The sequence below is a fragment of the Macadamia integrifolia genome, unplaced genomic scaffold (assembly GCF_013358625.1).
Source record: "Macadamia integrifolia cultivar HAES 741 unplaced genomic scaffold, SCU_Mint_v3 scaffold367, whole genome shotgun sequence".
In the NCBI taxonomy this organism is placed as follows: domain Eukaryota; kingdom Viridiplantae; phylum Streptophyta; class Magnoliopsida; order Proteales; family Proteaceae; genus Macadamia; species Macadamia integrifolia.
This window is the reverse complement of record NW_024869711.1, coordinates 308,440-324,896: the sequence shown is the minus strand read 5'-3', so window position 1 is coordinate 324,896 and position 16,457 is coordinate 308,440. Positions and strand designations below refer to the sequence as shown.

General features: G+C 38.6%; 1 protein-coding gene across 3 annotated transcripts in view; it reads right to left on the bottom strand.

Annotated features, from left to right (window-relative positions):
• LOC122068269 overlaps positions 1–16,457 on the bottom strand; it is a 64,406-nt gene that overhangs the window by 13,509 nt on the left and 34,440 nt on the right. For all 3 annotated transcript variants that reach the window (XM_042632143.1, XM_042632141.1, XM_042632142.1), the window contains 5 exons: positions 14,896–15,181; positions 14,687–14,805; positions 14,391–14,484; positions 14,145–14,226; positions 2,994–3,136 (listed from right to left, as the gene is read on the bottom strand). In XM_042632143.1, the coding sequence (XP_042488077.1) occupies positions 2,994–3,136; positions 14,145–14,226; positions 14,391–14,484; positions 14,687–14,805; positions 14,896–15,181 (724 nt within the window). The remainder of the gene's footprint in view (positions 1–2,993; positions 3,137–14,144; positions 14,227–14,390; positions 14,485–14,686; positions 14,806–14,895; positions 15,182–16,457) is intronic.

Below are 16,457 nucleotides of genomic sequence, written 5' to 3'. Positions count from 1 at the left end.
TTCTAAGGGTTTTTTTTTTTTTTTTTTTTTTTTTTTTTTTAAGTGTTCTATTTGTGTGGGATTTTACAAGGTAATTATAGATTTGTTTTGATACAAGTTGGTCTTAAGACTCTTAAGAAAGTTGTTCAAAAGTTGTTCAACCTTCATACAAGTTTAGTAGTTGAATATTTCGATAGTCTAGTTACAAACTTACAATAGATAACTGTTCCTAAGAATGAATTTGGTTTCTTTATTTCTTTCATTAAATAAAGTAGAGGGGTAATATAAAGGCAGTAGACTACTGCTTCAATTGGGTTGGAATAGCATTGTTTTGCTTTCTCAGGGGCATGCTTAGGGTTGGCTGCAGTCAAACTTCCTTGGCAACCGTCAAAGAGCGTTTTACTGCTGTTCTTGCTCATTTGTTTCTAGTATTCATCAAATCATTTTCCTTCTAGAAATAGCAAAGGAATAGATTCCAGGATAAGAAGTACAAAGCATAGTATACATCACAACCACCAACAGGACCCTGAAGCCCAGAAAACCCTTAAAGGGCCTAGACATTTACATATAAGCTCAGGTACAAGTTCCTGTAAAGCTGTTAATTTCTCCCACACCACCTCCCCAGCCCCCCCCCCCCCAAAAAAAAAACCAATTCATTGACTAAATTATCGGCAAAACTATTGATGCAATCCCAGGATACAAAACCCTAATTTTGGGTCACAATGGGCCCTTGATAGACAATTATAAGGAAGAATGGTCTGTAATTTCGGGAAAGTTCAGGACCCCTTTGTGAGCAATAAACAGAATCAGGGACTAAACAGGTATTAGAATTTGAAGGGAAGGACCTCTAGAATTTCAAATAAGAATGGGGATCAATTAAAAACAGAAATCAGAAAGGTTGTGTTTGTAAATTTCAGAAAACTTGTCCTAATGTGCAAATATGAAGAACCAGTCTTCTTCTACCTCTATCAGTTCCAGTGGTACCAACTTGCTTTCAGGTGAGTTCCCTCACCAATATGGGATCCCATTGAGCAGAAATTTTAGGGTTAGGAAAACCAGATAGGCATATTGAATATACATGACAAGAAATCAAAGTAAATAGATACCAGGAAAATCAGATAAAACTCTGAAAATACTACCATGCAGTAGTTCAGAGTCTGCCTTGATCATAGGTTGTGATTCTCACAGCAGCAAGAATCTTAGGGGGCGAAGACTTAGGGTTGTAATACCCAAAGTTTTAGACCAAACGGATGGGTAACCAAGGAGTTCTATCGATTTAAGTTCAACCCAGATTTACCGTAGGTCGCAAGGAAAGAAGGAAACAAAAACCAGAATACCAGTAATACAGAAAATAACGAAGGAGAAGGAAAAGAACAACATAAACAGAAATTTAAAAAAAAATATATATATATATATATATCTCAAACCTCAGAAGAAGAACCAGAATCGAATCAAGCAGGGACACAGAGAGAGGAGAGAAGGCAATCAACCAGCAGGCTGCTCTCAGTCCACTCGAGCAATTCTTTACAGAAAACAAGTCTATTCATCCCAATCTAACTCTTCAATCGATAGGTCACATCATATATAGCGCACTTCCTAACAAAGTTGAATCAAACAAGGAAACTGAAACTGACTCCTACCAACGAAACCTAAACCTGAGTAAAAATTTTCAAAATATCAAATGACAAAAATAGCCCCAAACAATAAACAAATCCTAAACAACCCTATTGGACCTAGTTCCCCTTGGTCTGAGCATCCAGACTGGGTCATGTCAGTCCTGCCATGCATATGCAAAACTGCATCAACTAATTCTCCAGGAAAAAGAAAAATTACTTTCAGGTACAAAGACCTGCCTATCCTAATTAGTTGAGAGAGTATCTCCAAGAACCAGAGAAACAGCCAGTATCAACCTAATCACCAAAGATTCACGCTTGCTGATAGTATTTATTCAAACCATTGGATATGGAAATTGCCGTACCTTTGATAATGGCCTTAATTTCAATGGTCATTCTTTTCCTGAATTATTTTCCAATATGCAAAATGTCATCCCAAATATGTCAGATCACAAATTATTAATGAATTTAATATAGAACATCTGAACCCAGCAATAATAACAATATGGACTACTCCATACAATGCAAGATGAAAATGGAAAAGTAGAAAGCATCATTCATCTCGTAGAAAGCATCATTCATCTCACATTGACAAGATTTGGCATGCAAACTTGGGTACCTTGTAATGTGTATAACAGTAATTTTAACAGTGACACTGAAGGTATGAAGTTCATAGATATCCAACCAATCAGCACAAACATAGGCATATCTTCTGATAGAAAAGTATTCAATATAAAATACAAAGAATTGAGGTGATTTAAGAGTGGCTCCAATTGGAGATAAGTGGAAGGGAAGTCATTTGAGATGGTTTGGGAATGTGCAACAATAGCAAGTGAGCACAACACTAAAAAGAGGACTTGCATGGTGCAGATTAGAGGAGTTGAAAGACAAAGGAATAGGCAAGATTTTTCTTGGGAAGAAATAAGGAAAGATTAGAATGACTATGGGCTAATAAAGTTCAATGGTGAACTAGCCGACCCAATTAGTTGTCATAAGGCTTTGCTGACTTGAGTATTCAATACCAGCAAACGGATGCAAACTTTTATGGTAATCAAAATATATATACTTATTAATCAACTATAGAAAAGAGGAAGCAAGTCTTAAAAGCAGTCATACAAAACTAAAATAGTAATTAACATATTTACTCTGCCATTTAAAGGTTGTGCAAAATAAAAGATAATTAACATCCTATCCGCTAATTAGTGTAGTGTAATAAGTAGAATTCCTACTTAGAGTCCACTTCATATTGGCTTGTATCTGAGATTGTAAGGCAGCATGACCACAATAGATTACAAGGTGTCCATCGTGGTTTGGCAATTCCATTGTCTCAACTTCCAGGTACTGGTTCAGGTTCTGGGTTTGTTACACTATCAAATATATATTTGAGAATACGCTCCATACCATTGATTGAATGTGTTTCCTTCAGACCAGAGCACGGAAGTGGTTGGCAAGAATCCTCAGTCTGTACAACTTTACACACAGGAGAAACTGACGGTGGGCCAGTCCTATTTGCATCATCAAGGCCATTGATGTCGGTGGCTTCACTGTAGAAAATTAAGGGGAAAAAAATATAAGCTAAGACCTTAAGCCATCTAATGGTGTTAATAACATAATGAAATACTAGGGGAATCAAGACTAGCATAGTTAAGGAATTTATTGCAGAGTATTACTAGACAAATATGGAACACATACAAAGGTTGCTTCTGTTGGGAATCCTTAATAAAACGTGTACTTACCTTCCCCCACTAAAATATAAAAAATTAAGTTTAGCTATGCATAGCAGAAAAAGAAATACAGGTACTCATCTCTATTTTTCCTTTTTAGACCTTTTCTTAAATACCAGTGGAGCACAACCTTCAGCCATTATTCTTGGAACAATGCAAGAACTTGACACATCACACCTCCAGTGGTGGACAAGATTTCATGATGTTGCTTAGATCTGTACATATCATTACAAAATTCAGTTTCTTGCATCTTTAAACATAGTTGTTATGGTTCCTAGGCAAGCCTAAGCGATGGCCACCCACCAGGATGCCTAACCATTGCTCAGGTGGGGTCAGGGCATTTAAGGCAAGTGCCTCGGCTACCTGATATTGGGGGCAATGGCTGAGGTGATGTATATATATATATATATATATATTTATATGGGCAATGAAGTCATGTGAGATGAAAAGGATTAGAATGTAAACAACATAAACTTTGATGATGTATGATACAAGATATTAATTAAAAGAGCCCAAGAATTAAAGCACCCAACGGGTATTTTGTTGGTCGAGACTCGAGCAGAAGAGAGCACCAGCAGGGACGACTTTTGACTTATAACACGGTGACCGAGGTATGTACTCTGCCTCCTCCTCCTCCTCCTCCTCTGCCTTCCCTCCCTTCTTCTTCCTCTACCTTCTCTTCCTTCTAATGCTTCCTTTTTTCCGGCCACAAGTTGCACCTCATGACCTCAACAATAAAGCAACCAGATGCAAAGGTATGCAACCATGTTCAAGAATATCGTTCCAAGACTGGTAAATAACTTGACTCGTATTCATCTAACAAGGTTATTGACGTACACTGGAGCCCACAGCAGTTAGTGAGGTTTGAGGTTTGAGTCTCAGAATTTTCTGGTTTCATAGTTTTCTATCTTTTCAAGCTGAAAAAGCATTTTTCTAGACTCGCAAGGATTATATAGCAAATAACCATAGCATTTAAAAATAAAAAATTTCCCTCCTATGGCACTTTCTAGAGGGGGAGCATAGTTGTCAAGGAGTCCAGGCAGCTTTGCCTGGACTGGCGCCTTGCTGGTGTCGCCTCAAAATTTTTCCCCCCATTGACCACCTTGGTTCGCCTAGGCACCGTGACAACTATGGAGGGGATACTAGAGAGTAATTACAATTAAATAGAATTGAGAGGAGGAGACGAAACAATGAAGAAACATAAAAGGCCTCCAATGAACTACCAGTCATATGAACTTTGAACTGTAATCAACATAAAGGGTCTCCTACCAGTTTTCTGTAAAGCATCAATACCAATAAGAACAAGCTCACAAGAAAAAGAGTTTAAATGATAAGAGGTTTGAGCAGCTTCTTTCAAGGTTCAGTTAAGCAGTACAGAATCAAGAAAATACATAGAGATAAATCAGATTCATGTCAAATCTGAATGGATTGATTGGATAACTAAGGGAGCTTGTTTGTTGAAATGGCCTTTTGAAGCCATTCAAAAAAAAAAATTCACCCAAAAAAAATTATTTAATTCACCCAAAAAAACTAAGGGAGCTTGTTTCATGGGTGTTGATGGAAGATTGATGCCCAAAAGAGGAAGCAATGATTTGGCAGATCAGAGGATTCAGGAAATGCCAGGGTCAGCACAAAAAAGTTTCATACTTAGAGCTTAGAAATTAGATAAACAGCAGCAGCAGAAGCCATAAGCAAGGTTCCCAGTCTTGGTAGGTATTGACTGTCTCAGTCCGATACGTATTATGACGTGAGACAATACAAGCAAGGTACATGGAGGACTTTTGACATGGGTCCTTTAACTGTCTTACAACTCAATACATGACCTTTGTATCAAGAAAACCTGAAAAACAAGGTGTTAAGAAAACAAAGCCAAGAGAAACCATGGATTGGGTGAATTACTGAACCGTTGTTTTAGGAAGATCTGACAGTCGTCCCATCCCTTACAAATACAATCACAACCTTTACAGGATATGATCTGTTGCTAACCTGCACTGTTTCCGGGACTTTTTGATAGCAGGACCAATCACACCTTTAGAAACCCAATTTGAGCTTTGGTCTGTTCCTATCATGGGTCTAACAGCCATTAAATTTGCTTTCTACCCCTTGATTTTTTTCACCAATTCAAACCTAACTATTGTGAGACTGAAGAAGGAAAAATTCGATTTTTACAAAACAAGGACAGAATTTCTTCTAATTTGCCTAAGAGTTATTCTTACAGTTTCTTTACCAAACCACCTTGATTCCAAAATTTTAATGTCAGAAAAGGCCCTCCATTCAACATTCTCTACATTCATCCTTGATTCTATTTTGGCCTCTCCTACAGATCCAGAATCCTTCTCATAATTACAAAATTGCCACCAAAATTCAAGCAGATTTTCAAATCTCCTAATTTAATTATCGGTTGGAAGTTAGGGAGTTCACATCAAATAATGTAGAAAAAAAAAATTGCATAATTTGTTGTTGCTGCGTTCCTTTCTTTTCTATTTTAGTTCTCTTCCTGTCTTGCCCAGATCCATGTAGCCCATCCCATTGGCGGGACAAGGCCGAGTAGTTGTTGTTGTTGAACAAAGGGAACCATACTTCTTATTTTACACAACTAATTGTAATAACAATTAAGGGGGGGATAATATTTTACATCTAACCCCCCCCCATATAACTTACACCTAACCCCCTTGAAATTTTATGAATTATTTTAAAATAAAACAATTGCACAAATAGGGATTTTTGTTTTGTACTTATCTTCATATGATCTGAAATTCAAAAATACATGTCAATAGACATGTTTTATGTTCATGCGCTTAGTAAGGTTATGATTCCATTACGAAAGGAATTTGGATTCTCTTTACCAATAGCAACATGTTTTATGATGTATCATGCATATCTAAAGTGTATCCAATGTCCTCTTAGCGTTTTTTTCTGATACATCTCCAAGAGATCTCTTAAATCACGTTTCAAATACGCTACTTGATACCGATACTTTAAACCTTGGACAGAAGCAACATATAGAAGCAGATATTGTTGACATATGGTTGTCACTGAGAGGAGGTGAATCAGTGAAAACCTAATTTCTTTTCTTATTTTTCCCCGCACACCGATGCTGACAATACTGTTGGCACTATACATAAACAACCATACAGTCATGTACCACCCAACTACCAAGTTCAACAATCTCAGTTAGATAGAATTGGCTGCATAGGTCCTTTCCCTCCAATAGGCTCTATCCAAGAACATACTTGGGATGAGACCCACTTTATGCAAGTCATTCCTCACCACTTCGCCTATGGAGAATTCTTTTCCGAAATTCCATTGTTAGAAATTAATTCATTAAAGCTTTAGATCATAGTCCAATTGTCAATGACACTTTCCCGATTAAATTCAAATCACTCTAGCCTTTTAGATTTGAAAACATGTGAACGACCCATCCAAATTGTAAGAAAGTAATTTAAAAGGCATGACAAAGTTTTCATATTGGTTCAGTCATGTTTAGGATTTGTGAGAAGATAAAAGTTGTTCGATATAACCTTAAATCCTAGAAAAAGACTATATTTGGTTATGTGGACGACCAAATCAGGAAGCAAAAAACTGGGCCAAACTTATTCAAAGTAACCCACCTGATCCCTCTTCCAAATGTGCACACCAATCCTATAGCACACGCCCTCCAAATTCAAAAGCAATACAAAAATGCCCTGACCCACAACACAGGATATATGTGGTTCGGCAAGTTTCCTACATCCACGGAGCAATGCCACTAGGGCTTCATATTTTCTCAATACACTACTTTAGCCAAACCTACAGCTAGGAGCAACTACACCCAAATTTTCCCAGCACCAAACTGAGAGGGCATAAGGGCGATAATATAAGTGATAGCACCCATTGAACACCCCTTTCAGAAAATAAAACTACGCTTGTAACAATGCCCTACAGTTGAACATATCTAGCATAGATTCATCAATATTGAACCCTATGTCTAGTATAAACCGTAGTGTCTAGCATAAACCATAGTTCTAAATGTTTCTACCAAAATTTCCCAATTTGGGCTGGGCTGAGACAAAACCAATGGTCGAATTCAACTTGTTACTGGTTTCAACCAATTTTGACGATATTTCACACGTTTCGGTAGTTTCAATCAATTTTGATTGAAAATATCAAGCTTCAACCAATTTTGACAAGTTTTGAGTCTTTTGACCAGCCAAGTTTTGAGTCTTTTGACCATCCCATGACATGTCAAATTGTGCCCCAAAAGTACCTAGTTTCAACCGTTCAACTCATTTCTCGATTTCGTGCTAGGTCAACACCTACCTCGAAATGGAAATTCTAATCCTTGGCATAAATACAGATACACAGGCAAGATACTAAAACAAATACAAGGTGAGAAACCTTACAACCCCTTGTTTGAGTTAAGCTCTGGTACCCTGAGATGTTCCTGAGACCCTCCACTGCTTACTGGAACCTTCAACTCCCCCTCTGACAGGAGAACTGGACCTTTCATCTTCAATGCACAAACACCAGCCTCTTAGCTCTTCAATGGAGCATTTACCACACAATGGAGGGGATGGTATGAGTATTCAATGCTTGTACACACTTCTCCTTGATTTTTCTCATGTTTCTGTATCTCTTCTTTCACTCTTCTTGTTGCATGTGTGTAGAGCTTGCCAAGAGGAGAAATCTGCATTTTGAATCACTCCAATCGGACTTGTGATGAAAGAAATATTGGAGATTGAAGTTCAGCCACACAGAACATTTCAAATGGAATATTTCCATGCTTTTAGGTACGCCTGTGACACATTGGAGCACGGAAAGCCTCCAAGATGTTCAATCAACACACTACTTTGTGGGTCTAACGTTGGATCCGACAAATCCTAGACGATAGATTAAGATCCTCGTAATGGAACAAACTGCGACGACTGACCATGATAGGCAGCGTTTCCATCTGTGATTGGTCAGCTGCACTGGCCGATTTTAGGCTGTCCCATAAACTCCATTAGGCGGGAAGAGATACTGACCACCATATATGAATCATGCAACAGTCTGATACATGGCCCAATTTCAAGAGACAGAATCTCCCTCGACTGTAACGTATGCACATGGAGCACACAACCCTCCTTGCTCCCATGCGACAAGGCACCGAGGTTTCCTGTACAATTTGTTTGTCCGAATGGAATCTCGAGCGCTTGTGTCAGCGCAAGAATGACGAGAGCCGTGGACCAAAAGTCTACGACACATGGCCGTCCTACAACCGACAATTGGGCATTCTCCCACAATACCACAGCCCCCTCCACCTTCTGGCTTTAACAATTCTGTCCCATCAACTTCTGCTATTTATCGATTGACCCCTAAGGAATTTTTTGACTTACCGAGAGCTGTGTATATCGACTCTTCATTGAGGCATACTGCCAAGCACTTCCAGTGCTTCACAATACTCGGAAAATTTTCAGCTAAAAACCATCGACCACTTGAGGCCCCTAGCCAGCCCCATGCATGCACGGCATGGCCAGCCAGTTGAGGCTGGCTGCCTGCTGCTGCAGCCACGGGCAGCATGGCTGCATGGCCTCCCTGTTGTGTGTGCGGCATGCCAATGCCTCTGCTGCTGTGGCCCCTGCTTTGCCACTGGTGCTGCAGCCCCTGTGATGTGGCCCTCAGCCATTGTTGTTGCTGCGGGCGCTGGCCCTTGTTGCCAGCCTAGGTGGCCCTGCCACCTCAGCTCGACCCACCACGTGGCAATCCACATCACTAAAGTGAAACGACAATAATACCCCTTGCCATATGGAGGCCAATTTAGAGCCAGAAAATGACAAAACTGCCCTTGTGATCCTATCTAGCCATAATCACTTAACTGCTGAGCTGCCTTGGACTCTGATCACATCACTACACACTGTAGAGCACTGTCTACGTCACCAGGCACAGTGGGGCCCACTCACAGTTATATCTGACCACATCAACTCCACTATAACTGCACTGAACTGCTACCCTAAACATGCATATTCTTGCTGCCACCTCTGCCACTGAATCTGTGGCACATCACTAGTACATTGGCCACCTCATTCACTGACACAAGAACGGTTGCCAACAATGACAACCCATATACAACAGATACCACAAGATCTGTTTGTTCTCTCTCTCCAGTATATCTCTTAGCCTATATCAAAAGTTCCCATATTGTCATTTTTTATGAAAAGAACCAACTGTATCAGAATCGATTGCAGCTAGCCAAATGTGAATAGACCACTTCAGTTACTGTCTATTGTCTATTTAGGCTACGTCTTTTCTCTCTTTTACTGTTAACACTAAAATACCCGTCTAGTAGTGTTTAAGAAGGGCTTTCAAGTAGTCTGAGTTTTAAATATATTTAGCTTAAAAATAATGGTAGATGGGAACATTTTTGGCCATCCTATTTAACATGTTTTAAGAATTAGGCTTCGCTTGATTTTCAACCTAGTCCAAGGCTTTAACAGCCTTTCAGCATTGTTCTTCATGTTCTTACTGCATCAATAAACACCTTCTCACTAATCTTGGACAAATATTTCTTTCATAATAAAAACATCACCCCATCACTGTACCAGCTAAACAGGGCCAAGTACACTGGGAAATCGAACAATCACTCTTGAGGTAGTCACACCATCACCCCAAAAAAAAATAATAATAATAATGATAATAAATAAAGGTGTAACTAATCAGTCCCTCTTCTACCTCAGAAACTTCTTTAAAGTGTTCAACCGTGAGGCTCCATTTGCACATAGAATTTGAACCTGTAGCTTGGTCATAGAAGGAAAATCCAAGAGGCAGCTGACAATTTCCCAAAAGTGCAATCCATTACATTTGACAACTCTTCAAGATTTCGAACAAAGCCCAGCCTTCTAATCCTATTCCTGTTGTTGTTATCCTGACATCACTATCTGCCTCAATGCACAAAAAGCAAATCTTAGAGATCGGATACTGGCTAATGGCTTCGAAAAAGTGATTGTGACGCAGATATCATTGTGGTCAGCTGGACGTGTTCAGCATGCGTACCAACACACTCTCAACCCCCGAACCACTGCCCTCTCAAATAAATAAATAAACAAATAATATGGTTATCCTAAGTCTACAGGTTTGGGTTGATATTGCTGGCGTAAAAAACAGAGAAAGAGGAGAGGGAGGGATCACATTTGCTGATTCGGTATCTGATGCAGATTCTACGTACAAGAGGAAGAAGAAGCCGAAATAGCCAACCATTCCAGATTCCTAGTCTTAATAGGAACTTCAGTCTGTTCTGCCATGGCCTCGTGGAGTTTAGTCAGTGTTACCTTTATTTTCTGTTCATAATTAGTTGAGAATATTAAGGCTGGATCAGGAGTTAGCAGCTTTCCAATCACTATTTTGCTTTTCTGTTGGAGTCCTATGTGGATTAGAACATTTATCTAAGCTGGTCAATTCGTAGTTCTTTTCTGTTTCCTGTTCAGCCAGGATTGGGTCCTATTGAGTCCAAACTAAATCCTGAATCATCCTTATCAGAAAGTTATAAATACGTGTAGCACAAAGACTCCCCACGATTTGATTATGAAAGACTCAGTTCTCTGCAACTTTGTGCTGTGGATTCAGTACTTTGGTTGAGTGGATTCTCAGGTGTGCATGGTGGATTCCAAGTAAAGGCTCAGATGGATTCCTGGCTTGTGTTATCCCTTCAACCTATCTATCTATTTACCTCAATTTCCACTGGTCAGTTTCTGCTAGTTCTTCACCAACGTGGCACCCCTGGTTTCACCTTTGTTCCTGTTAAGTTCTTACAATATCTCCAGTTACGGTACTGATTAGCTATAAACCGAGACACAAGACACTGTTATTCTACTGTCTGAAGTTATGTTATTGATTCCGAAGGATTCTGGTCGATTGCTATAGCTCTAGTTCTGCGACCTACACTCCTAGAGTCCTAGTGTTACTTTTTTTTTTTTTTTTTTTTTTTTTTGGCTAACGACAGGTATCAAAAGCCTTTGGCCTGATTAGTCCCGCGGGCCCATACTGACCCCACAACCGCACGAACCAGGTCATACCAGGGGTTGAATAGGAACCATTCAACTTTCACTGAAAGCAGTGAAGAGCACTAAACATCCCCGTGTGAGTGGCCTCAAGGAGTAAGAGGAGTCAAACTCAGAACCACACGTCTACACGCTTCCTGAGGCAAAGGTCCCTTGCCAACTCAGCTACCTCCTTGGGGTTAGACCTAGTGCTACTAGGACTTCCCTAAAACTACATATTCTGTTGTCAGAATTTCGTATGATTCTGCAAGCCTATTTTACAGATAGAATAGAACAGTTGACTGGATTTTTTGGCTGTTCTGATCAATCTACTGAGATATAAACTGGTTTTCTTTTTCTATTCTGTGATGTTTTCAAGTACGAGTCTCCAACTGGATTTTTCAGGTTCAGGATTAGTCTACATTAGTGCCAATTCACAGAGGTCCAGGGTGGGGTTTTCCATTGAAACTCATAGGTCTTCAGGATAGACGGTCCATAGGAACATCCCTTATCCCGGGCAGCAATGTTCTGGTGGGAATAACCTTATAGAAGTTTGTGGGGAGCTCTACCACTGGACTGCTACTGATGTCAGTCATTCTGGTACAGATTTGTTTTGTATTTGTAGCAGCGTAAAGTATAGTGGCAGCCTTTTTGTCTTGGTGGGAATCTCTTTTTCCCCACACCTTGAATAAAATTTTCTTTCCCATCAAGAAGAAAATATAAACTTTGTTTCCAGTTATAATGCTTTTTTAGATTCTGAATTGATAAAATAGATTTTTCACATGTCATGATATTTATAACCTTCCAAAAGAATAAAACAAAAAAATGCAATAACAAATCCCAAACTTGAACTTGAATAGTCTGGCAGGAACTCGGGATCACCAGAACTAGAGAGAAGAGAACTTTTATAACTTTAAGCAAAATGGACAGAAAGGCCAAATATTCTTGTCAAGTACTCCCCTTGGTTACTAGGATCTGTCTGCAAAATATCTCAGTAAACTGAAGCCTAAACAAGCCATGCAAAATAGTCCTAGTATAACTAGGAAGACGGAGCAGTAGAGCACAGTCGTTGCAGCAGAGAATTGGACAGAAATTGCTGGTTTGAAAACAAGAATTAAAGAGAAGATGCAAACAAAAACTAAGCTTCCAAATTTGAGCAGAACATATGCAGTACTGAAAGAGATTCGATCACCAAAAACTAGCAGAAACTTGAAGGGAAACAGGAGTGTTGCAGGAACAATAAGAGACAATGAAAGTGACCAGTTGATTAGAGACAAGCAAGATAGGAATTTAGAAGATACTAACAGGCCAGAAATCCACCTGAAACCTCCCATGGAAAATTAGGAATCCACCAAATACACCCTGAGAAGTCCACTTAGATAGCACTGAATTGTCAGCAACAAGAAAAAAAAAACTATGTATACATGAAATTGTGGGATGGGCTCCTAGCCAATGCATGTAATTATAGTTTTATTCTAGACAGACACAAAAACTAATTTGGACTGACTAAATCCTATTTCCAAATTGAAACGGAAAACCAAAACTGCAACCAACTCACATAGCTTTTGCCCAGCCTAAGACACTCCCATATAAACTAGAACTCTAATAAAACTACCATAAAACGAACTGGAAAAAGGAATGGCAAAATTCCAGAAATTTATAGGACACAAATTAGCATTCAGAAATCAAACTGAACGCCTCAACATACTTCCACATGACCAGACTCCTAGCTGAATAAGGAAATCTCAAATCAGACATGCAGGATCCTTCTCCTTCTCCTTGACTGAAAAGGCTTAATTTTGAGTGCCCAATTGGTTGTATGGATTATGTACAATTAAACCATAATTTCTTTAATTAGGTTAGGGTTTTGGGGCTCGACCACTCCTCTTCTTTGATTATGCATCAATTAAAATCTCTATAAAAGGCCTTGGAATAGTGCATGACTGAAAACTAGGTCCAGGGTGGATCATGCAGGGAAATCTCAAATTAACCTGATTCGGGCTATATCGAGTTGCACTGCAGCATAGTTGTCAAGGCATCCAAGCGCCTTGGTTGCCTTGCTTCCAAGCCCTTGCCAATGCCTTGGGTCGCCTAGACACCATGACAACTATACTGGAGCTACACGACAACAATATGGCTCATGCTCATCACTAGTTGAAAATTGAAATGCATTGGAGTTCACGAGATACATTATCCACAACGGGAAAAAAGAATATCAGGGGTTGTTAAATCTGATAATATGTTACAGTTAAAGAGTATTCTGTTCTAATTAATATATGCATAGTTGTATATGCATTACCTAGCAGATGCCAAGGCAACTTGGCCAGCTTTGAAGCATAAGGCAACCAATTGCCACACTTACCAAGGTTCATAGATGCAAAAAATGAGGGGGAAATAGCTGGACTATGGAAATATACCCAGAATGTGGCAAATATACCTGGCATAAGGCACTTGCCTTGGAATCATGGCACATTGCCTTGGTGCCATGACAACTATAATGGGGCTGTTTTCCTCTGTATTTTTCTGTTCATGGGTGTCTGTAGACACATGGTGCTTTCTGGAGGTTTGCACTTTAGATATTCGTCATTATACAACAACAACAACAACAACAACAACAACAACAATAACACACCTCAGAATATTGACAAGATTTTCTACATTATCTTATCAATAAACTGTATTTATCCAAAACGAAAAAGAAAGAAGGAAAGAAAAGAATAGTGCTAACAAAATGAAAGAAAGGAGAAGAAAAAGTTCCACATTATTCCATGTGTATAACTATTTTATAATTCAGGTGATTTTATTCTATATGGCATGGAAAGAAAGAGAAAACCAACCCCTGCAATGCAGGCTTTGTATCTTCGTCTGACTTGACTTCTGGCCCATAATTTGTGGTATGAACTGAGACATCCTGTGGACCTAAAATAGAAGGTTTATTAATGAACAAGGTATGGCTACTGCAGACGAAAGATGATGAATACAAAATATAGCACTGTTTAACCCAACATATTATGAAAATGAAAATGCAAGAAAATAATACTGCAAAGAAAGGTTCACTTTCTCAAACAAGATCAGTATATTACCATTATTTTGTATTGAAATTGAGTCCAGAACCAGGGAATCATCAAAAACAGAATTAGTGCCCTCTCCCCCATGAGGCTGAGAATCTTCTAGATCCTTCACAACAGAATTTCCATTAATTTAATTTCTCCACAACCTTTACTTCAGAAATCCTTTTTATAAAATAGATACTAACCCATGCAATAGATATTTAGACAGGTAAGATTGGAAAGTTGAACTAGAGAAAAAATATAGTAATATAGCAACCAACATACAACGAATAGAATTAAGAACATCCAACCAGGCCAATTCCCCACACCTGAGTCCTCTCGGAAACAAGAGCTGTTGGACAAGAGGACATAGCTCCATTTATTGGCTTGTCATTTACAGTGTCAGCAACTAAAGTTGTGGAGGATGATTTTCCATGCTTCAGATTTCCTGCATGTGAACTCACTTCAGATTCTGAAAGATTTACGAAATTAATTACTGAATATATGAATATAGTTTCCATAAGAAACCAAACTACACCTGGAGAGCCATCAGCATTACAAAACCCTGCAGGGGCTGGGGCAGTTCCAGCTACAGACTGTATAGCTGGTAGTGAATTTGAATCATTGACTGTACCACCCACTTGTGTAGATCTTTTATCAGATGAAGATGAGATCTTCCCACCAATATTCTCTGATACTATAGCAGATGAGTCAATTTGCTTGGCAAAAGGTTCTAAAATACCTTTTGTTGCCTTAAGACGCACTCTTCGAATTTCTTCTAGGATATCCCATGATCCAGTAGCAAGAGTGTTTCTTTTAAGCATCTGAAATGAATCATAACAAAAAAATAAATAAAAAATAAGGAAAGGTTTGAAAAAGATAGGACTTGAAGATAGATGAATTATGATTGGGCTATTATCAATAAATTAGAAAATATACAAGAAATCAAACAGACACTTGTCCATAAATAAAATATGTGAACAGATATACTAGAAACATCACACACACGCACACCCGTGTCTATATATGAATGACCACACTTTCGTTTGTTTTTGTGTCTGTGTAAATGGACAAGCTACTTAATTATCTTAGGTCAGTAGCCCCTTGATTTAAGCCAAGTGAAAGGAAGTGACCAAGCTGACTGTTGGATAAGCAGGAAAACCTTCCATATTCATTTTTATCCTTCTAACTTAAAATGTAAAAATATTGAACTTTCACAAGCCAAATAAGACAGAATTTTAGGTTTTCAACTTACTAAAGTTTCTCACTTTAGCCCTAGAACTTCTCAGATTCTTTAATTAATTCCTTTAATTGGGCTCTTTCACTTCATCTTCAAGGGTTTCATGAGAGATGGGATTCTATTCCTTTGTTCTTCTTGCTCAACTCTGTTCTGAGGGGCTTTCCTTGGTCTTTACCCTCCTTCCTGGTAATAGAGCTTATCCTTAATAAACTTCATTCATACATAGTTAAAAATTATAAATATAACTGTTCTTGAATAAATTGACAAAATTTATTGGGCAATCATTTAAAATAAAATAAGTTCATTTTTCTGTTATGTTTTTTTTTTATATGCAACAAATTTTATTAATGAAAAGAGTGAATACATAGGAATATAGGGTATATAGAAATAATTTCATTTTTTTGTTATTCTTTAGTTACTAACTTCAGCTAGTCCTAAGTTTCTATTTATACAATAGATCCAACCCTTGGATCAGTTTATCCTTCGGAAGGTCTGACCATCGTAGTAAGAGGGCTGCCGGATCCAAATAACATCCCCATCCAACCACTGGATCTTGATTTAATTAATTTTCTCTATTCTTCCACATTGTGTACTGTTTGGATTGCTGAGCTTCTGTCAAGTGGGTATTGTGTTCTATTAACCCTATATTATCTACCAGTACCCTAGACCACATAAGGAATTAAATCTATTTGGCAAAGGGCCAAAACAGAATAAGATGATCAACATATGTCAGATTCCCCATCTCCCAAACACATCAAACAAACCTGAGGAGAGAAAAACCATCCCAGTCTCTTACCTTGATAGTTAATACACATCAGCTCTTAAGACCTTTTTATGGTTGATTTGCCAGCCCAAGCTTT